Source organism: Rhopalosiphum padi, chromosome 2 (assembly GCF_020882245.1).
Source record: "Rhopalosiphum padi isolate XX-2018 chromosome 2, ASM2088224v1, whole genome shotgun sequence".
Lineage (NCBI taxonomy): Eukaryota > Metazoa > Arthropoda > Insecta > Hemiptera > Aphididae > Rhopalosiphum > Rhopalosiphum padi.
In genome coordinates this window covers 77,877,379-77,896,628 of record NC_083598.1, presented here as the reverse complement: position 1 = coordinate 77,896,628, position 19,250 = coordinate 77,877,379, and the positions used below count along the sequence as shown (strand labels likewise).

Genomic DNA, 19,250 nt, shown 5'->3' with positions numbered 1-19,250 from the left:
TAATTCCTGTAATATTACAATTATTTATTGATCAGATAGCATTTTAAAATAGGCTACTGAATGTTAAAATGTTTTATTTTCGTCTTGGAGACTTGGACAGTGTGTGACAATGACCTGTTAATTTATATTATTAATTGTTAAAAAAAAAACAAATAAAAACTAGACAAATGATAAAAAAAAGATAAATAATAATAATAATAATTTATTTTTAAAAATAACTGGTTTATAAATCAAACAATTATAATAAATAACAAATAGATTTAAGTAAATTTTAATCGGAAATTATTCAAATTAATTCTATTGTACTATTTTTTAAGGTAACTTTAACATTTTTAAATGCATTAATTTTTATTTTTCATATTTTCTATTGACCTCTATTTTTGAAACAATGCGCATATAATCTTTTCCTGATGGTAATTCAATAACAGTAGTAGTAGGAAATTTTTTTTCAATTTCATCTTTAGGTATTTTTGACGATATCAAGCAATCCGTGACAGGCTATAAAATAATAAAATAATAGGTATACAATTATAAATTATAGTTTATAAAGGCAACACCAAAACTGCACAATTAAATTAAGCATCCTTATGTTCTAATGTAATGTCTAAAAATACCTAAAGGGCTAAAACAATGTTTTTATATTATTATAAATTATAATTAAAATTAAAATAAATAATAAAATATAGGTAGGTAATTTATATATTATATAACAGGTACAAACTTTCCATCCACAAGGAGTATACAAGTCGTTGCTGAATTTGAAAGTCAGCTGTAAAGCATCAATGGTTCTAAAGATTTCACTAAATAAGAATAGATAATTATGTTTAATTATGTTTAAAATAATCAAAAAAATTTAAGAGCTCCAAAAAGATAGGTACTTAAAGTTACGTCCAATAGCTTGAGGGTAAAAATGTATAAGTTGTATGGTCATGTCAGGTGCTAAAACAAATGCTGCTCTACAAGGTAAAGGTATGCCGTCGTCATCCATGCATTTTGCATCTAATACGTTCAGGTACAAGGACACCATACGATTACGATCTGATACAATTGGAAATGGAAATTCTTCTTCATATTTCAATCCACTCACTTTTTTTATATCCTTAATATGGATAGAAAAATTATTATAAGTACAATAATTTATCATTTTCAAATTCATTTAATAACTGTGTTTACTGCTTACCTTAAATCTTAATTGTATTCAGAGCCGTGCCGTGAGGGGCTTAGGGGCATGCGTCCCGGGCGCATGGTTTAAAGGGGCGCCAAAAAAATTGAAATGCATAATGATAAATAAAATAGGGGGCGAATATTTTTAATTTTGCCCTGGGCGCCAAATCTTAACGGCACGGCTCTAATTGTATTTATGTATTTCGTATAGACTATTACAGTAAATTCCCGTTACAACGAATACCAACACAACGAAAAATCCCGTTATAAAGAAAGTCATAAAAGTCCCCTGCCGAAAAACAGGAGCTTATTCGAATTTTTGTTACAACGAAATTCGGCCCCCTGGAGTTCGTTGTAACCGGATTTTACTGTATATAACTTAATATTTTATAAAAAGTAAATTTATTATTGTAAATTTAAACTTTATAAATTATAAGGTTAATAGGTGGTATATGTATAATTATTATTTATTATATAAACTATTATATAAATTGTTATATTTTTTCAAATTAATAATTGTTAATATTATTATTTATTACCTCTATCCATTTAGTGTGAGAATTAATAGAATCACAAGACATAGCCAATATTTTTACACCTCGAGATTCAAATTCATGAAAGTCTTTCACTAATTGACTCAGTTCATTGGTACATACAGCAGAAAAATCAGCTACATAACATACTAACAAACCCCAACTATAAAATAAAATATAAATTATAAAATTGTTAAAAACAATATAAGCATGACAGTATATCACGCAAATCGGAATTATATATATTATTTAAATTCTAAGAGCGGTGTGCTGCAGTGTTAAATTATTTGTTATACCCAGGTTCAAAAATGTACAAGTACCATTTTCTACCCCTACATGATGTGGTTATGAGAAGTAGACCATCAGCTCTCTAAAAGAGAAAATGTAGCGCCATAAAGTATATATATATAATATTAATATATAACTATTATTAAAAAATAATTTATATAATTACCGTTCATAAATTTTAAATGTATTTACCCCCCCCCCTCCCCCAATAAAAATGTAAATATTAAAATATTATAGAAGATAATTTTATATACATATAATAAAATAGAGTGATTTTGTATAATTATTCTTAGAATTTATGTGGTACCAGTTTAAACAATAATTAAAATAATAAACGTCAAGAGTCTGAGGGAATATTTGTTACCCATCATTTGTTGCATCTTTATAATAATGATTATTATTACAGTATCATCTATTAAATACAAGTACTTAAAACTTTATTAAGAATAGATTTTTATGGATATTTATTGTAATAACTTTTCAAACAAAAATCATGGTTTTTTTTTTTGGAAATTTAAATTTAAAAAAATTATATATAATTTAATATATTCCCTTAAAAAAGATAGTAAAAATGTCATTGCTTCTCAAAATATTTTTTGATAATCATTGAATCATCTAATATCTTCTACTAGTTCTACTAAAAATAGTATCTTAGAAATAAGAATTGAAAATTACAAAATAACTATAGACAATTTTGTCTTCGTCAGTGAAAATTCGTGCCATATATGATCGCATATAATTGTGTATTTAGGGACTAGGTAGGTATATAGTAAAAAAACTAGATGAATGGGTATACGCCGTGTACAAGTACAATGTACAATAAATTGTGAATTCTACAGTTCTGAACTTAATACAATATAAACTTCACTGTTGAGTACCTATTATAGTTCTTTACTTTAGATCTTCTCACCTGCCTCTGAAGTATTCGTGTACGCCAAATTCACCAACGGTCGTCTTTAGGCTAACATCCGCCACTGTCTGTCCTATTCTCAACATTTTATTTTGAATTTTAGGGATAATGTGTAGTCTATGTTGACAATCTTTCAATTCATCATAATAAAACAGAAAAATATGTGAATGTAAACGAATTAAACACTAAGCGAAGTGATGATAGATTATGATATAATAATATAAAACCAGTTTATATAGTTAGAATGTTATATACCTGCTTTGTACCTGCTATGAACTCGCAAAAAAATCTGATACCTTTACTACAATTATATTGTTATGTACCAATGCTAATATATTACAGCATTGCAAATTCGTCCACGGATTTCCGGTTGTCTTACTACAACCATAGATAAGAATATAATAATAATTTATAATATAGTCAATAATATAGTATTATGAATATTAGGTATACATATTAAATGGTATAATAATTTATTTATACATGATCATGCAGATCACGACCTTAGAGTAATAAAACACGACCGGCCATAATTTTAACTGTATAGATCGGAGATCGATTTCCAGACGCGTTCGAATTTTTGAATGATGATCTTATTATGGAATAGAATAAGTCCAAAGATTGTGTAGATTTTGTCTGTGGTATTGATATTACACCATACGAGCACGAGAACTGAGGGTCATGTACTCATGTAATAAGAATACATGGATTAAAGTCGGGTAAATTTATGCTTATACACGTCCTATACGCTATATGGGTACATCGTGATTTATTTATTGATTTACGGGTACCTTATTTTGCCCAATTACAGCATGTATTTGTAAGGTTAAACATTCGGAAAATAAAAAAAATGTTTATGGTAATAACTAATAATATAAAAGAAGTAAAATAGAAATATATGTATACTCATATAATACAATTGTATTCAGTGTACATATGCTTAATAATAATATAGTTGTAGTGATAATAATAATAATATAAGTTTTAAATTCTAATTTATCATGTAAAAATTGAGAAAGAAGCGTCGGAGTTTGCAAAGAACATACAATGCAGTACGCACAAGAGGTTAATTCGGACCATAGAGCGTATAGAGAATGGAGGAATACTAAATGGATATGGCGTTTATTAAGAGAAGGGACTTTGGACGATACAGATGAAAATAGGGTAGAGGAATTAATATCACCAGATATAAGCTTTGATAAAAACTTTAGATTGGCATGGTGTCTCCTGTCAGTTAGTGTAGAAACAGTTACAGTACCTATACCACTTTTTTAATATTTTAAATTAAATCCTACAAGAAATTTTTATAATAATAATATGCCCGCCACCGGACCCTGTGAAACGCACAGTTTCCATGGGTCTGGCTCCGCTGGCGTCCGTGTTCTTTGCTCAAAACAATATATCATCGTCACACAGTCTAAAAAAAAAAAAATTAACTGGCTGTGAGTTCTAGAAAAAAGCTCTCGAAAAAAAAATAAGAAAATGAGCGAACTTCGACGTATTTTCATAATTGGCTGGGTAGTACTAATACACATTGTAGCACAGGTTAGAAATTATTTATAATTATTATTCTATATTATAATATTATTAGATCTTTATAGTATTATAATAATTAATGACGTGATTTAATATTATAATTATTTATTACTATCGATATTATAATACGTACTATTTTAGAATTTAACACCTAACCGCGAATTTGAAACAGGTATAACTTCTAAAATAATAATTTTCGGAAAACTTCGTGAATTAATTTTAATAATATATTACTATATTATATTGAAATAATACAGTACAATAAATATCTAATATTTTATAGAAAATGAAGAGAATGGGACAGATGTCGAAGAGGATGAGAATGTTGAGAATACTGAGAAATGTAGTTCTGGGGCAATTGTCGAGGAGATTAATTCTGATGATAACAAAGATACAAATCTAAATGTGTCCGAATTTATGTCATTGAGATTAAGTGAAAATGAAACTTTGAATTTCAAAGATTGTGGTACATGGCCTGAAAAAATAATAGATTCTCAAAGAACTTATATTGTTAGAATGAGAATGAATTATATTGAAAAATTGGATCTTACTAGATCTGAAAGAGAAGGGTGATCTGTTAATGTTTCCTGGTTTTTCGAAAATCTTGTTAATGAAAATCAATGTCGTCGAACTTGGCTTAGCTACTCCAAATCAAAAAATTCTTTATTTTGTGTACCTTGCAAATTATTTTTAAATTCAAATGACAAAAATATGTCAAAATTTGGGAAAAAGTGTCAGAAAAAATTCCAGAACATGAAAATTCTAATATTCATAAAAAGTATTATTTTTTCATGGAAATTGCTTAAAATGTCAATTTGTGAAGGTAAAGGAATTGATATAGAGTTACAAAATGAAATAAAATAAGAAGAAAATCATTGGAGATTAGATTTAAAAGCAATAATTGACATAATTATGCACCTAGCAATGGAGAACAGTGCTTTTTGTGGAACTGACGAACTTGTTTCTAATATAGGTAAATCTAATCAAAGTGGAAAATTTTTAAATCTGGTAAATTTAGTACCACATTATAACGATTAACGAGCCTCTAAGAATTCATCTTGAAAGTCATAAAAAAGGAAGTGTTACATATTTTTCACACGAAATTCAAAATGAATTTTTAGAAATTATTGCAAATAAAGTTAGAAATACAATTTTATCACAAATTAAAAGCACTACATATTATTCATTATTATTCGACTGTAAGCCAGATATCTCACACGAAGAGCAAATGTCTCAAGTTATTCGTTATGTTGTTGTAAATGAAAATGGATGTGAATTCGTGGAAATTTTTCTAGGTTTCTTACAAGGTTTTAAAAAAATTGGCGAGGCAATAACACAAGATATTTTGAGAAGCTTATCTAATCATAGTATTGATTTATCCAATGTCACGGTCAATCATATGACAATGGAGCTAATATGGCCGGGAAATTGATATTTCAAGCTAGGATCAGTTCTATAAACTCTTTGGCTAGGTTTATTCCTTGTACGGCCCACAGTCTAAACTTAGTAGGCTTATATGCCGCTAAATGTTCACCAGAATTAGAAAAATTCTTTGGTATAGTTCAAAAATTGTTCAATTTTTTCTCTAGTTCTACTCAGAGATGGGATATTCTTAAAGAACATCTTAAATTTTCATTAAAAGGTTATAGTACGACCAGATGGTCTGCAAAGCAACGCGCTGTTAAATCATTATATTTGCAGCTAGCCCAAGTTATACATGTTTGTAAGTTACTCAAAAATATTAATTTATGTGAAGAAGCGAGTGTTGAATTAAATGGTTTGTTGAAAGGGATAACAAATTTTAATTTTATATGTATGTATGTATGTTAATAATATGGAATAAAATATTAACGGCAATTGATAGAGTTAATGTGATTTTACAAAAATAGAACATTACAATCAGTGCCGCAACTACACCAATTTGGGCCCGTGTGCAAATAAAATTAATGCCCCCCCCCTGTCTTGAAAATTAATTTTTCCAAATTTGAAAACATACTTTGGAATTTTGAATTTTTACTCATACAAATATAAACAAAAATAAAGTTAACATAAGGAAAACACATACAGGTATGTATTTACAAATAAATAAATGTAATAATTTGTAACCTTTTTTTATTAATTTTAAATATAAATAATTATCAAGTAACAATTTAATTGAACACACTATACATAAGCATTAACAGCCAATTAAAAAATTGAAAAAAAAAATACATTACTCACTTTAAAAAATTCTTTTTTCTTGCCTTTTTGTTGGCAAAATTGTCAATTATATTTTCTATGTTAATATCATTTGTTTGTTGTCTTTCAATATTAAGCAAAGCTATACTTGAAAGTCTCTCTTGACCGATGGAGTTTCGTACGTAATTTTTGATAAGTTTAAGCTTTGAAAAGGATCTCTCAACTCATACTATATAGGCCGGTCAAAATACGCGTTCCTTCGCATGACGCGCTTTAATCAATTGCAACCAAACTATTTTTAATTTCGGTTATACGGGCCGCAAAAGAAACGTTAATATACGATAACGTTGTGTTGTACAAGACAAAATCGATCTATTGTTCAATAATTATTAATTATTATTATATTATTATAACAAAATCTTTTTATTTTTTTCTTTCTACATACTTTTCAATTTTTATCATTGGGCCCCCCATTATAGGTTGGGGCCCTGGGCCCGTGTGTTTGACACACGCAACACACCCGGTTATTGCGGCACTGATTACAATAGATATAGCGACTCAACACTTGAAAGGTCTGATACATTTTATTGATGAATTTAGGGAAGAAGGTATTGAAGAAGCACTTGATGAATCAAAACAAAAATCAACTGAGCTATCAATAAAACCGGTATTTCCATAGATTCGAGCTAGAAAAAAGAAAAAAATGCCTGGTATAATAATTATTAAATATAGGTTTAAGTTCTAAATTATTTGTTTTTTATTGAAAATAAACATTTCCATAATATATAAATATTAAATATATGTATAATATATTTATTAATTGTATGAATATTTAAAATTTAAATCGCCTATAATAATCCGTATTTTGACACACTTTAGGACACATGTATTTTATATTTGTGACTTTTAGGGGCGCTAATATTATGTTGTGCCCCGGGTAAAATAATTTGTAGATCCGGTACTGATCATACCCCACAACAAAATAGTTGAAATAAACCACTTCCTATCTAGTCCATTACCTATGACCCTTCCACCAAAACACATCAGACCCAGTGAAGTCTAGTTCATAATCAGTAAATTTGCGCGTCATAAGACTCCGTGGGGTACGACCTCATTACATCAGAAGTCGCTTCCCAACTGCCCAAAAAAGCCATCTTATCACTTACACACATTTAAAACTCTTGTTCAACCTGTACACATCAGACCAACCCACTACCAACCTTACCACCACTGGTGACTTCGCTGACGATAAAGCCATCCTAGCCCTCCACCATGACCCTCTTGAGGCATTCAACAGAATTCAAACCCACCTCGACATGCTCTCGGCGTGGTACAAAGAATGGGGATTCAAACTAAATGAATTTAAATCCATACACTGCACTTTCACACTCAGACCCATAAACTGCCACTATATCACACTTAACAACCAACCTCTCTCAACCGCCCGAAATGTGCGTTACCTAGGTCTATATCTAGATCACCGACTAACATGGGCTGCTCACATACGTAACAAACGACTAGTACTCAACAATCGTCTAAGACAGCTTCGCTTCCTCCTTTCATCCAAACATATCACACTGCATAATAAAATTCTCATCTATAAGGTACTCCTCAAAATCTATCTGGTCCTATGGAATTCAACTTTGGGGATCAGCCAAAGACTCCAACACAAACAGAATCCAAACATTCCAATCCAAATGCCTCCGACAGATAACCAAAGCTCCTTTTTACGTATCGAATAATACTCTCCACAGGGACCTCCTTATTCCGACAGTCAAAAACGTCGCTAAAATCTTATATATATATATATCTTATATATATTTTATACAGATTGTACAAAAAAAAAATATTGTAATAATATTGTAATAACAATTTAACTGTTAATTAGGTCTTTTATTCGAAAAAATTCAAAGAGATGATCATTTTTGGAAAACCAAAGTCCAATTAAAAACATTTTAAATGGATTATCTTTTAAAAGAGTTAATAAAACAAGAATTAAAATAATATTAAAAAAACGTTTATTTATTTTTTAATATTCATCGTAAATTTGTTTAATAATTGATGATAAATAATTAATATAATTAATAATTAATTGATGATTATTTAATTATTATAGTAGTACATCATACATTATACATTTATGTAACATAGGATATTATTTAGTTTTTCATATTTTAATATTTTGATTGTTTTGTTACCAAAGCTTTTGAAAGTATGACTAATGAGAGAAAATTGAAAAATATCTTGCTAAAAATTAGGTAAAAACTTTAGTGTAAATAGGTAACTGAAATTAATTTACGTGAAATAAGACATGGCGCTACGGCGGTATCTGCTGGTAGCAGTTTGTCACACAAACCGGTTTTATATAATATTGTATCGTTACTTATTATCATTGCTTTGGGTTTCGAAGAATCCATATCTCACGCACACTAACGTTCATTTACTTTACACACATAGACAAGCAAATCGCGAAGGCTACAAAGAATTGCCTATACACAACTCCTTAGAAAGGTCGTACTGCAGTCCCGTGCGGAATCCACTGTATTCTTTAATAATATTATATAAGTGTATAATCTAAGCTTATTATAGCCACGCTTTATCATGGATGCGCCGGTCATATGTTTCACGATAACGTTTCCCGCGCATTCTTTACTTCTTTGTTGTCGTGGTACATTTTTGATCATTGTTATTATTTACTTTTTAGTTTTTACTGTTTTTAGGTTCTGTGCCTCTGTTAGTAACATATTTTTTTCCTCACTGATTGACGTGTTGACGTGTAGTAATCTTAGTTGTTATTTTATTAGTGTAATAAGCAAAATATTAGGTCATTTGGTAATTATATTAATTATTATTTAGAAGGTAAATATTAACTATTATTAAAGTATATCAAGTAAATTTATGTTCACTCTTTCTACTTTGTTATTTCTTGTATTAAGTTTTCTTTCTGGTCTTACAAAAAATAATTCTTTACCCTTTGTTAAATTCAATTAAATATTAATTTTTATTAACATATATTTTTGATTTTTAGATGGTTAACTCATCATCAAATAAAAGTACAACTCCTTGCACTCGGCTGAGATTGAAAAATGAATTGTCTTCTTCTAGAAGGTCATTAAGATACAAAAGTACTAATGAAATATCAAATGAATGTGACTCACATAATAATTCTTCAAAAACAAAAACTCCAAAATCTGTAAATATAAAAATAAATTAATATATATTTGATAAGGTAATAAGGTACTTTATATAGTATTAGTATGAGCATAGTAAATACTAGTCAATCAAAAGGGATGAAGTATTGCTAATACTCAACATAATCGCTTAAAAATCAAAAAAATCATAATCTTGTGAAGGAAATAAATATATTAGATCTCTACTATTTTTAGGAGAAAGGGGACAAATAATCTTTTTGCCCCTACCACTTGTACTAGCACATTAGTCTATAATAGCAGTTGTCAAACTTTTGGGTCTCACAGACCACTAAATTTATAACTTTAATTCTACAGATCACTTATACTTTATACTAAAAAGTTTATATTTTTATAGTATTAATACTATAAATTACAGGTCCTTATCCAAAGATTTTGATCCAACGACTTTTTTTTTTATTTATAACAATTTATTATGATTTCATTACTACATTGTTTGCTATTTACCAAACTGAACCTACCCATAGTGATATAATATAATATTTTTGTATATAATGATTATACAACATACAACTGCTGGTTAATAAAATAAAATTGCAAATAATGTTAACATTCTTCTGTAGACTGCCAACATTTTTTTGGAGATCATCAGTTGACAATTTCTGGTCAAGAGAATATAAATTAGCCATTTGGTCTTTTTAAACTTATTATGCAAAGACTAATATTAGAATTAGGACTTCATTTTTGTATCATGATGTTAGTATAAAATAAATATTATTTCACTAATATACCAAATATAAAATCATATTATATAACATAATGATGTAGTAAATTTTATTTATGTTTAAAATTAAGATTTATAAAGATTGAATGTAAATTTTGTATTTAATTTTAGACTAAAAAAGTAGACACTGTAACTGAACCAAATAATAGACGTCTTGTTGAAGATACAATTATAGAATTAGTAAGTTATACCTTATTACCTTCATATGTAAGCTTAGTTAAATTTATTGTATTAATAATTTATTTTTTTAAATAGTGTGAATTAAAATTGAATATAAAGCGTATAGATGAATCGAATTATGTATCAACACTCTCTCCTAGCATGTTAAAAGTATGTTGTTTTTAAAAATATTTAAAAATACAAAATATTAACTTTATTTTTTATTTTTTAGATGACAAATGAAAAACTTAAAGGTAATGGGTCGGACAAATTGTCAAGTCTTCCATCTACACCAAAAGTATGTCATATTTTAAATATGTGTATTCACCAGCCATAAATTAACAATATATAATCAATTACTAGGCACCCAATCAATATTATAATTAACCTTAAACTTCTTAAATAAAAGCTAAAATTGTTGGAGTAACAACTTAGTATATGTTATACATTTAACACACAGTTATTACTTAGTATTTGACAAATGGAAAATTATATGTATTTGGTAGTAATAAAGAAGATAACATCAAACTCTCGTTAATGTATAATAATATTATATTGTCTCTGTAATAACATAACAAATTTACATTTACTAGAACACTTTGTGTTAGCTTTAATATTAGTGTAAATTTACCTATTATCAAATTTACTCTAATGTTAAAATTCCTTAGGTAATATTTTGATCATAAAATGTTACAATAGGCCAATTTACTCTAATAACGAAATTGATTATATTATTGATTATAGTATAGGCTATTTTTATATCAAACATTTATTTTCCATGTTTTAAGTTTATAAGATGATTAACAACATATATGAGTGTGGAGTCTGTTCCATTTACTCATCCATTTTCCTCAAATTAGTTTAAATGGTGTATATTTAATAGAAGTTAAAATCTAATCAGTTCATAATTGTATTGGATATTACAGGGGAATTCAAGGAAATCACTGCGTTGGAGTGAACGTCACGATAATGATCTTTTAAATTTAGTTGAAGAGGCTTTGGTTGAGAGTGACATTACTGATACTGAAGATGAATTATCAAACATACCAAAAGTAATAATTCTATAAATAATACCGGGCTTGAAACATACTTAATACATGATACTTGTCATGGTTTTTAGAAACCCAATATTCAGTGGCGGTGAGCATGGGCGGGCTATTGCCCTCCCTGAAAAAGTGAAAAGTCCCTGGCCCGCCCTGAAATTTTATGAAAGTTTAAATTTTAAATAATAAAATTTTCATCAAAACCTATATGTATAAAATATTTTTCATTGTTTTTATTAACCCCACTAAATATACGTAATCAATAAACCCCTGATTATAAGTATTATATATTGGCCCTTCAGTAAAATTACATACCTCAAGTTGGCTCTACCAGGCATAAAATCCTTGCCCCACCACTGCCAATATTGTTAATAGCTATACTATTTATCACGAGAAAATGCATAATATGAATCATACATCTAAATAACAAATAATGTATGCAATTTTCCCACTATGTGACTAACGTTTTGTGTGAAAATGTGTAATGAAAGACAAATTTCTATTGTTGACATATTCATGCTCTTGTGACACATAGTATATATTCTAATTTTTGAATTCAATATACTGAAAATGATAAATGATTAATATTTTTATTGAATTCCTTAAATTATATATTAAAATTGAGAACTTAATAGGTCAAAACCATTAAACAATTTGTGTTTTAAGCCCTGAATTATATTATAATAATAGTTTTTTTTATTAATTTAATGTAATTTTATAGAGACGGTCACGGAGAGTTTCTTCATCATCTTCTAGAAAATCAAATGATGTTACTAATATATTATCAACTGTATGTAAAAAAAAATATTTATGAAACTTTCACCTATAACTATAATATTAATATTTGTAGAAACGTCTAAGAAAATCTGTAGATCGATTAGGTGATGTGATAGATTTGAATGAAATTGAAACACCAGATTCTCCTGAAAAAGTAATTAAATTTCATATTTTAATTATATTACTGCTTTTAATTTTGCTTAAAATTGATTATATGATTGATTTTTTGTGTTGTAAATCTTTAAGATGAATATAAAATGTCAGAGTGTGGAGTCCTTGCATATTATTTTATACTATAAATTATAAAAATATTTAAAAATTAGTTTAAATGTTGTATATTTACTAGAAATTTAAATCTTATCTATTTAATTTTACAATTATTTTATATTATAGAAGAATTCAAGAAAATCACTGCGCTGGAGTGAACGTCATGATAATAATCTTTTAAATTTAGTTGAAGAGGCTATGATTGGTGGTGACATTACTGATACTGAAGATGAATTATCAAATATACCAAAAGTAATAATTCTATAAATAACCACTGGGCTTGGAACAAAAATTAAGTATCAACATGTTACTTGTTCAATTTTGTTTAAAATTTGTTAGAAGAATTTAAAGAAGATAAGACAATAAGATGAGAGTATCTGCTTATTTTCAAAATATAATTGATGCATAATAAGATAGAACAGTATTACAGTATTTGGATAGAATATTAGAATGTAGTACTATATCTTGTATTCTGCTGATACTGGTCCACAATCAGGATATTTTATTTCATATATCAAACTTGTAAAAAAAATTTTAATTGATAAAATCTATTATTAGTATGATTGATGATAACTATGTATTTTAAGTTTAGTAACCAATAATGAAAATGGTAAAATATATTTTATTATTTCTGTATTGAGTTTACCAAATTAAATATTAAAATCTACTATAATCATCTAAAACTGTGATTAAAATCAAAATCTAAGACCAACAATTGTATTAAATAATTTTGATTCCAAGCCTTGAATTAAATAAAAGTAGTTTTTATATTAATTTAATGTAATTTTATAGAAACGTTCACGGAAAATTTCTACTACGTCATCCTCTGGAAAATCAAATACCATGATTAGTACAACACCATCTGTATGTAAAAAAAAAAAAAATATTTATGAAACTCACCAATAATTAAAATATTAAACATTTGTAGAAACGTTTAAGAAAACCTGTGGATCGATTTGGTGATTTAGTAGATTTAAATAAAATTGAAACACCGGATTCGTCTCCTGAAAAAGTAATTTAATTTCATACTCAAGCTATATTAATAACTGCTTTTAATTTTGCCTTAAATATCTTATTTTATTATTAAATACAACAAACTAAGCATAGTTCAATATATTTAAAATATAATTATTTTTCTGACTTTTTTAATTTTAATTGTAGAAACGAACGAGACAACCTGTTGATGAAAATATAAATACTCCTAAAAGTGTAAATATTTATTTTAGTTTTTAAATTTTTATTTTATGAAAAGCAATATTTTGTTAATACATATAATTTTCTGGTCGTAGAATAAAAAAGGTAGAAAAATATCAATAATTAATGAAGATATTTGGAAGACTCCAAAGAATGTAAGGATTTTTAAATGAAGTACATATATTATGTTAATATGCTATTAATTACATTTTATATAGATTTAAATTGATTATCATACTCATAGATTGGTATTGTTTAAACTCTAAAACAAGTAAAGATAATTACCTAATTTCAGCATTTAATTATTTAAGTTTGTAGCTTTAAAGGTTAATAATATATTGACAATATTATTGACATAATTAGACATTTGACAATAATATGTTAAATACCTGAATTAATCTTAATACAAATGCAATCAACCTATAATATACTCTTATATAGCTTTACTTTTTATGAAACATAACATAATATAAGTAATTTATTTTATTTTTGTAATAAATAATTAATAAACAATAATTTAGAATTAAATAGTATTGATTATAATTAATATTAATTAAGTTATTTTCTCTAAAAATTTCAGAAACATTTAACACAATCTGTCACTCCTCGCTCTGGCTCTAGAGTGCGTCGTAGTATTTTACAAGATATACCAGAAAATAAAGAAATTGAGGTTTCGACACCAAAAACACCAAGAAAAACTCCCAAAGTAAAAAATACGATTTTAGTAATACTAGTTTGGTACACACCTGGGAAAAATATTGTGACATATTATTTTTAGACCCATAACCAATTGATGCTCATATTAAATTTTTAATTTATATTTATGCTCCCAAATATGAATCTATACTCAACCTGAAAGTGTATTTTTCATTATAGATTTGTCTAGAATGCTCTCCTATTGATGGATATTTTTGTTGAATTGTATAGTTTATGATGTAACATTAGAAAATAGTCTTCATTTCTCTTAATTTATATTTTTTTTATGGTCAGAGTTTAATAAAACTTTTTACCTCAATTCTGATGTTACTTAACTAAATAGCTGTTGTAAATCAAAATATAATTAATGATGTACTAAATTACTGAATGCTGTATAGGTACTGGGATGTGTATTAAATTAGTACCAAATATTTTAATATTAATTTATTGATATATCTTTAAAAAAAAATTCCTTAATAATAAGTTTTAATATTATGTTATATTAGACACATGTTAAAAACTTAACAGCTTCAGTGAGTAAAAGATTGGATAGTGGAGCAAGAATTCCGTGCAGTCCTTTAGAAAAAGCAAGAGCAAATTTACATTTACATGCTGCTCCTAAACATTTACCATGCCGTGAATTTGAATATAAATCTATACATTCTTTCTTAGTTAGAAAAATTAATGATGAGTTAACAGGGTAAATTGATCAAATTAATATTACACTGTTTACCATGGGCGTCACTAGAGTCCAAATTCTGGGGTAGCAAAAAAAAAAATTATCTTCAACAAATTTACATTGCATTTATTTTTAGAAAGTGAAAAATTATTTTTTTTTGCCAATGTATTTAGTATTAAGTATCAATGTCATGATATTGATAATTCACAATTTATGGCAATTTATGAAATTTTAGGTACAGAACACAGAATAATACTATAACAGAAACAATAAACCAAACAGCTTACAAAGAAAAGAAAATTATTAGTTATCACTGTTATCAGTTAAACACACTATTACAATATGCGCGATTGACGATTAGTATGACGTTATATGAAACTAATAACAAGTATGACATATACGTATACACTAATCGTTCGAATTAGACATCATAAAATATAAATATTTTGGACATTGGACATAATCACAATTATAGATAGTCTTAAGTCTATGTTGTACACACTTGAACAATAAACATTGAATATATTTTTAAAATCCAAGACTTTTTTTTGGGGTAACAAAACGATACACTTGCTACCCCCAAAAAAACTCTGAGGTAGCAAAGAAACCCCTCGATACCCCTTAGTGACGCCTATGTTGTTTACTATATTATTTTAGTAATTAATCATTTGTTTACATTATACTTATACAGGAGTATGTATATTAGTGGTGTTCCTGGTACTGGAAAAACAGCAACAGTTAAGAGAGTAATAGATTCATTAAATGCTGATTTATTGATGAAATATAGTTTTAAAGTAATTTTAAATTTAACTAATATATTTTAATAATAATTTTTCCATACGATTTATAACCAATATTAAATTAATATTTTATTTAGTTTATTGAATTAAATGGTTTAAGACTTGCTAATCCACACCAAGCCTTTTCGGTCATATGGAAAGAGCTAACTGGAGAAACAGTATCATCTTCTCGAGCTCAAACACTTCTTAATGACTATTTTTCTAGCAAAAAAGTTAAAGAGTTGTCTACAATTTTATTAGTTGATGAAGTAATTTATTATATTTAAGTACTCAATAAATTATTTTTAATTATTGAACTTAAATTTGTTAGGTGGATCATATTTGTAATCGTAAACAAGACGTTGTATATAATATACTTGATTGGCCTAGTCAAACTGGTTCAAAAGTGGTTGTAATAACAATTGCTAATACAATGGATTTGCCTGAACGAGTGTTAAGAGGATGTGTCACTAGTAGAATGGTAGATTATATATTACAAATTGTTACATAATTGATTGTTAAAGATTTGTTATTTCATTTTCTTTTTAGGGATTGACCCGATTAGTATTCAAGCCATACACATTCCAGCAATTACAAGAAATAATAATGAATAGATTGATAGGAAATTCTACATTTGATCCAGATGCTGTTCAACTAGTGGCAAGGTAATAATTGTTCATTAATTTGTATATTTGATTTAAAAACATGTATTTCCATAATAGAAAAGTAGCAGCAATATCAGGTGATGCAAGACGAGCTCTGGACATTTGTCGTCGGGCTATTGATTTAATTAAATCTGAAGATGATTCCCAATTAATAACCATTAACCATGTAGATCAGGTGTTAAATTCAATACTTTCTGGTGTTCGTGTAACTGCTATCAGGTATGTTAAAACAGGGCACTGTGTTGATGTATATATTATTTAAGATAAGCTTCCCCCCTATGATATATGTATGCAGACAACCTGACTCCATAAGGGTACTTTGACTGTTATGACAGTTGGTTGGAGACTTGCATTGGGTATTTAACAGGTATAACAGTTTATCTTTTTTTACATTCTTGTTATTAAATTTAATATTTTTATAATTTATATTAGGGATGATTAATTGTCATTATTCAACTTTGTTAAATTTTGATCAGTGTGATGTATACTATACTACAATAGTTCTGAAGTAAATATATATACTTTACATCACTCATTTTGATTATATTAAATATTTTATTATAATTTTCCAAAATTAACGCTGCTTGGACATTTTTACGGTGATGTTAAAATAGTATTAATTTCACAAATATTTGCTTTCTTACTGATAGTTTGAGTTATTTTATTTAACAGACAAAAATTTAATTATCTTTATGTATTTCTACATAAATTTTATATATATTAATACATTATTAAATGTTTTTGATAAATAAAGTATTAAAAAATTTACATTTCAAGACAATATGTATTGAATTTCAATAGATGTAATATATTAAATACTTACATTAGTATTATTACAAAAATATAAATTTCCAATTTTTTTTTAGGTGTTGTTGTCTCTTTGAACAATTTTTTCTCAGAGCACTTAGAGATGAAACATCTAGTACGGGTATCGAGCATAGTACTATTGAGTCAGTTTATACACAACTGAAAAGCATTTGTTTGCTTGAAGGTACTTTTTTATTGTACTACTATAAATATAGTTTATGTCCAAAAATTAATTCCTTTATTTTATCATAATACGTATCAGGTGAAGAGTTGCCAAATGAGCAACAAATACTTATAATAGCATACAGATTAAGGGATAGCGGTCTCATTTTTTTGGAAAAGAAGAGATGGGACATATTCCGTAAAGTATCACTCAATGTTAGCCCAGAGGATATCAGTTACGCTTTAGATAAATATAACGATTAGATAAGTTTATTCATATATTTGTATTATACTATTTATTTTTTCTTACTGTGACTTATATACTTGGTATACCCATTTTAAATTTTTATTTCATTCATTTGAATATTTTGTTCATTTATATTTTTAATTTTTTTTAAATGTTTTAACACTACAACCTGTAAGTACTTTTATGTAACAATATTTTTTAATTTGAATTGTATTTGAAATATTTATTAAGTATATTTTTGTATAGATCTTCCACTTTTTATTCCAGTTGTATTATAGTTTTGTTTTAAACATTTACCAAATTTATAAAATAAAAATAAATAATAAAGTATCTAGTCGTGGACTGTAACCATATCGAAAATAATCAATTTTGGAATTGGAACTTTTAAAATATATTGTGAACCATTATCCATATTTAACTAACGAACTGACGTATGCCATCAATTATCATTCCCAACAACTTTCCTAAAAAACTTAGAAGAAAATGGCCAAGAGACTTGTTTAATTAATAATAAAAAAAACTACTTCTCCTCAAAACCCATTAAATTTATAGCTAAAACTGTTTTTAAAAAGTTCTTTGTTTCTGAATTTATTACTTGCTTATTTTAAACAAGTATAAATTCTTATAAAATACTGAAATACTGTTTAACATTGAACATTCTCTTGATAATCAATTAAAGAAACCACCCAGTGGTGGCCGGTGACATTACCAGTTGATTTGTTTTTTATCATTATAATTAATTTTTTTCAAGTTTTAGTAAAAGTCTGTTTAAATATTTTCTATATTTTATGTATGGAAATATATTAAATTAACAAGATGTCTCACTATCTACAATTTGTCTCATCTTAAAATTGTGTTTCATGGCAGTTATGTAAAGCAGTTTTCATTTAAATGTTTAAATATTAGACATCACCCAAACTTAAAAATAACAACATAATCAGTGCCTTATTAAGAATATTTTAATTTTTAAATAAGTAACAAATATTTTTAATTTATAAAATTGTACATGCTTAAAAATTATTTCAGAATTAAAATACATTTTTGATTAACCTCAGAATATGTTTTTTATCTTTAAATTTAATAATAGCTAAATTCACTCTAATGTTTGAACTGGCAAAGGTAAATGAAAACTGTTAAATGTAAATTTGCTATTTTACACACTTGTAATATGGAGTCATCTCATATGCTGGTAAATTGTAAGACAGTCTTTATAACTATTATTTAAAATAAAAA

The 19,250-nt window shown here is 26.9% G+C and overlaps 2 protein-coding genes across 4 annotated transcripts; one reads left to right on the top strand and one right to left on the bottom strand.

The window, feature by feature from the left end:
• Nucleotides 1-323: 323 nt before the first annotated feature.
• On the bottom strand, nucleotides 324-3,018 carry LOC132923518 (peroxiredoxin-6-like). Its single transcript, XM_060987564.1, has 5 exons — nucleotides 2,896-3,018; nucleotides 1,704-1,860; nucleotides 879-1,099; nucleotides 722-800; nucleotides 324-498 (listed from the first exon to the last, which is right to left on the bottom strand). Exons 1-5 carry the CDS (start codon nucleotides 2,979-2,981, stop codon nucleotides 349-351), a joined length of 693 nt encoding a protein of 230 aa, XP_060843547.1. The 5' UTR covers nucleotides 2,982-3,018; the 3' UTR covers nucleotides 324-348.
• Nucleotides 3,019-9,266: 6,248 nt separating this feature from the next.
• Nucleotides 9,267-18,380, top strand: LOC132920335 (origin recognition complex subunit 1). Of its 3 annotated transcripts, XM_060982631.1 has the most exons (22): nucleotides 9,267-9,468; nucleotides 9,638-9,802; nucleotides 10,654-10,722; nucleotides 10,798-10,872; nucleotides 10,934-10,999; nucleotides 11,628-11,753; nucleotides 12,466-12,534; nucleotides 12,595-12,675; nucleotides 12,915-13,040; nucleotides 13,581-13,652; nucleotides 13,717-13,800; nucleotides 13,950-13,997; nucleotides 14,078-14,137; nucleotides 14,563-14,688; nucleotides 15,185-15,378; nucleotides 16,049-16,151; nucleotides 16,235-16,405; nucleotides 16,468-16,617; nucleotides 16,686-16,801; nucleotides 16,859-17,020; nucleotides 17,668-17,792; nucleotides 17,871-18,380. In XM_060982631.1, the coding sequence occupies exons 2-22, from the start codon at nucleotides 9,638-9,640 to the stop codon at nucleotides 18,032-18,034; spliced, it is 2,352 nt and encodes a 783-aa protein (XP_060838614.1). In that variant the 5' UTR covers nucleotides 9,267-9,468; the 3' UTR covers nucleotides 18,035-18,380. The 3 variants fall into 3 exon arrangements, with proteins under 3 accessions (XP_060838614.1, XP_060838615.1, XP_060838616.1); XM_060982632.1 differs by lacking the exon at nucleotides 10,654-10,722; XM_060982633.1 differs by lacking the exons at nucleotides 12,466-12,534; nucleotides 12,595-12,675; nucleotides 12,915-13,040 and having other exon boundaries at nucleotides 9,268-9,468.
• The last annotated feature ends 870 nt before the right edge of the window (nucleotides 18,381-19,250 follow it).

Excerpts from the sequence above, each read along its gene's own strand:
- LOC132920335 (XM_060982631.1), top strand. The coding sequence starts at position 9,638 with ATGGTTAACTCATCATCAAATAAAAGTACAACTCCTTGCACTCGGCTG. Across the intron at positions 11,754-12,465 it reads AATTATCAAACATACCAAAA|AGACGGTCACGGAGAGTTTC; the intron begins GTAATAATTCTA and ends GTAATTTTATAG. Across the intron at positions 16,152-16,234 it reads TGATGAAATATAGTTTTAAA|TTTATTGAATTAAATGGTTT; the intron begins GTAATTTTAAAT and ends TATTTTATTTAG.
- LOC132923518 (XM_060987564.1), bottom strand. The coding sequence starts at position 2,981 with ATGTTGAGAATAGGACAGACAGTGGCGGATGTTAGCCTAAAGACGACC. Across the intron at positions 1,861-2,895 it reads CACGAATACTTCAGAGGCAG|TTGGGGTTTGTTAGTATGTT; the intron begins GTGAGAAGATCT and ends TTTATTTTATAG. Across the intron at positions 499-721 it reads ATACTCCTTGTGGATGGAAA|CCTGTCACGGATTGCTTGAT; the intron begins GTTTGTACCTGT and ends ATTATTTTATAG.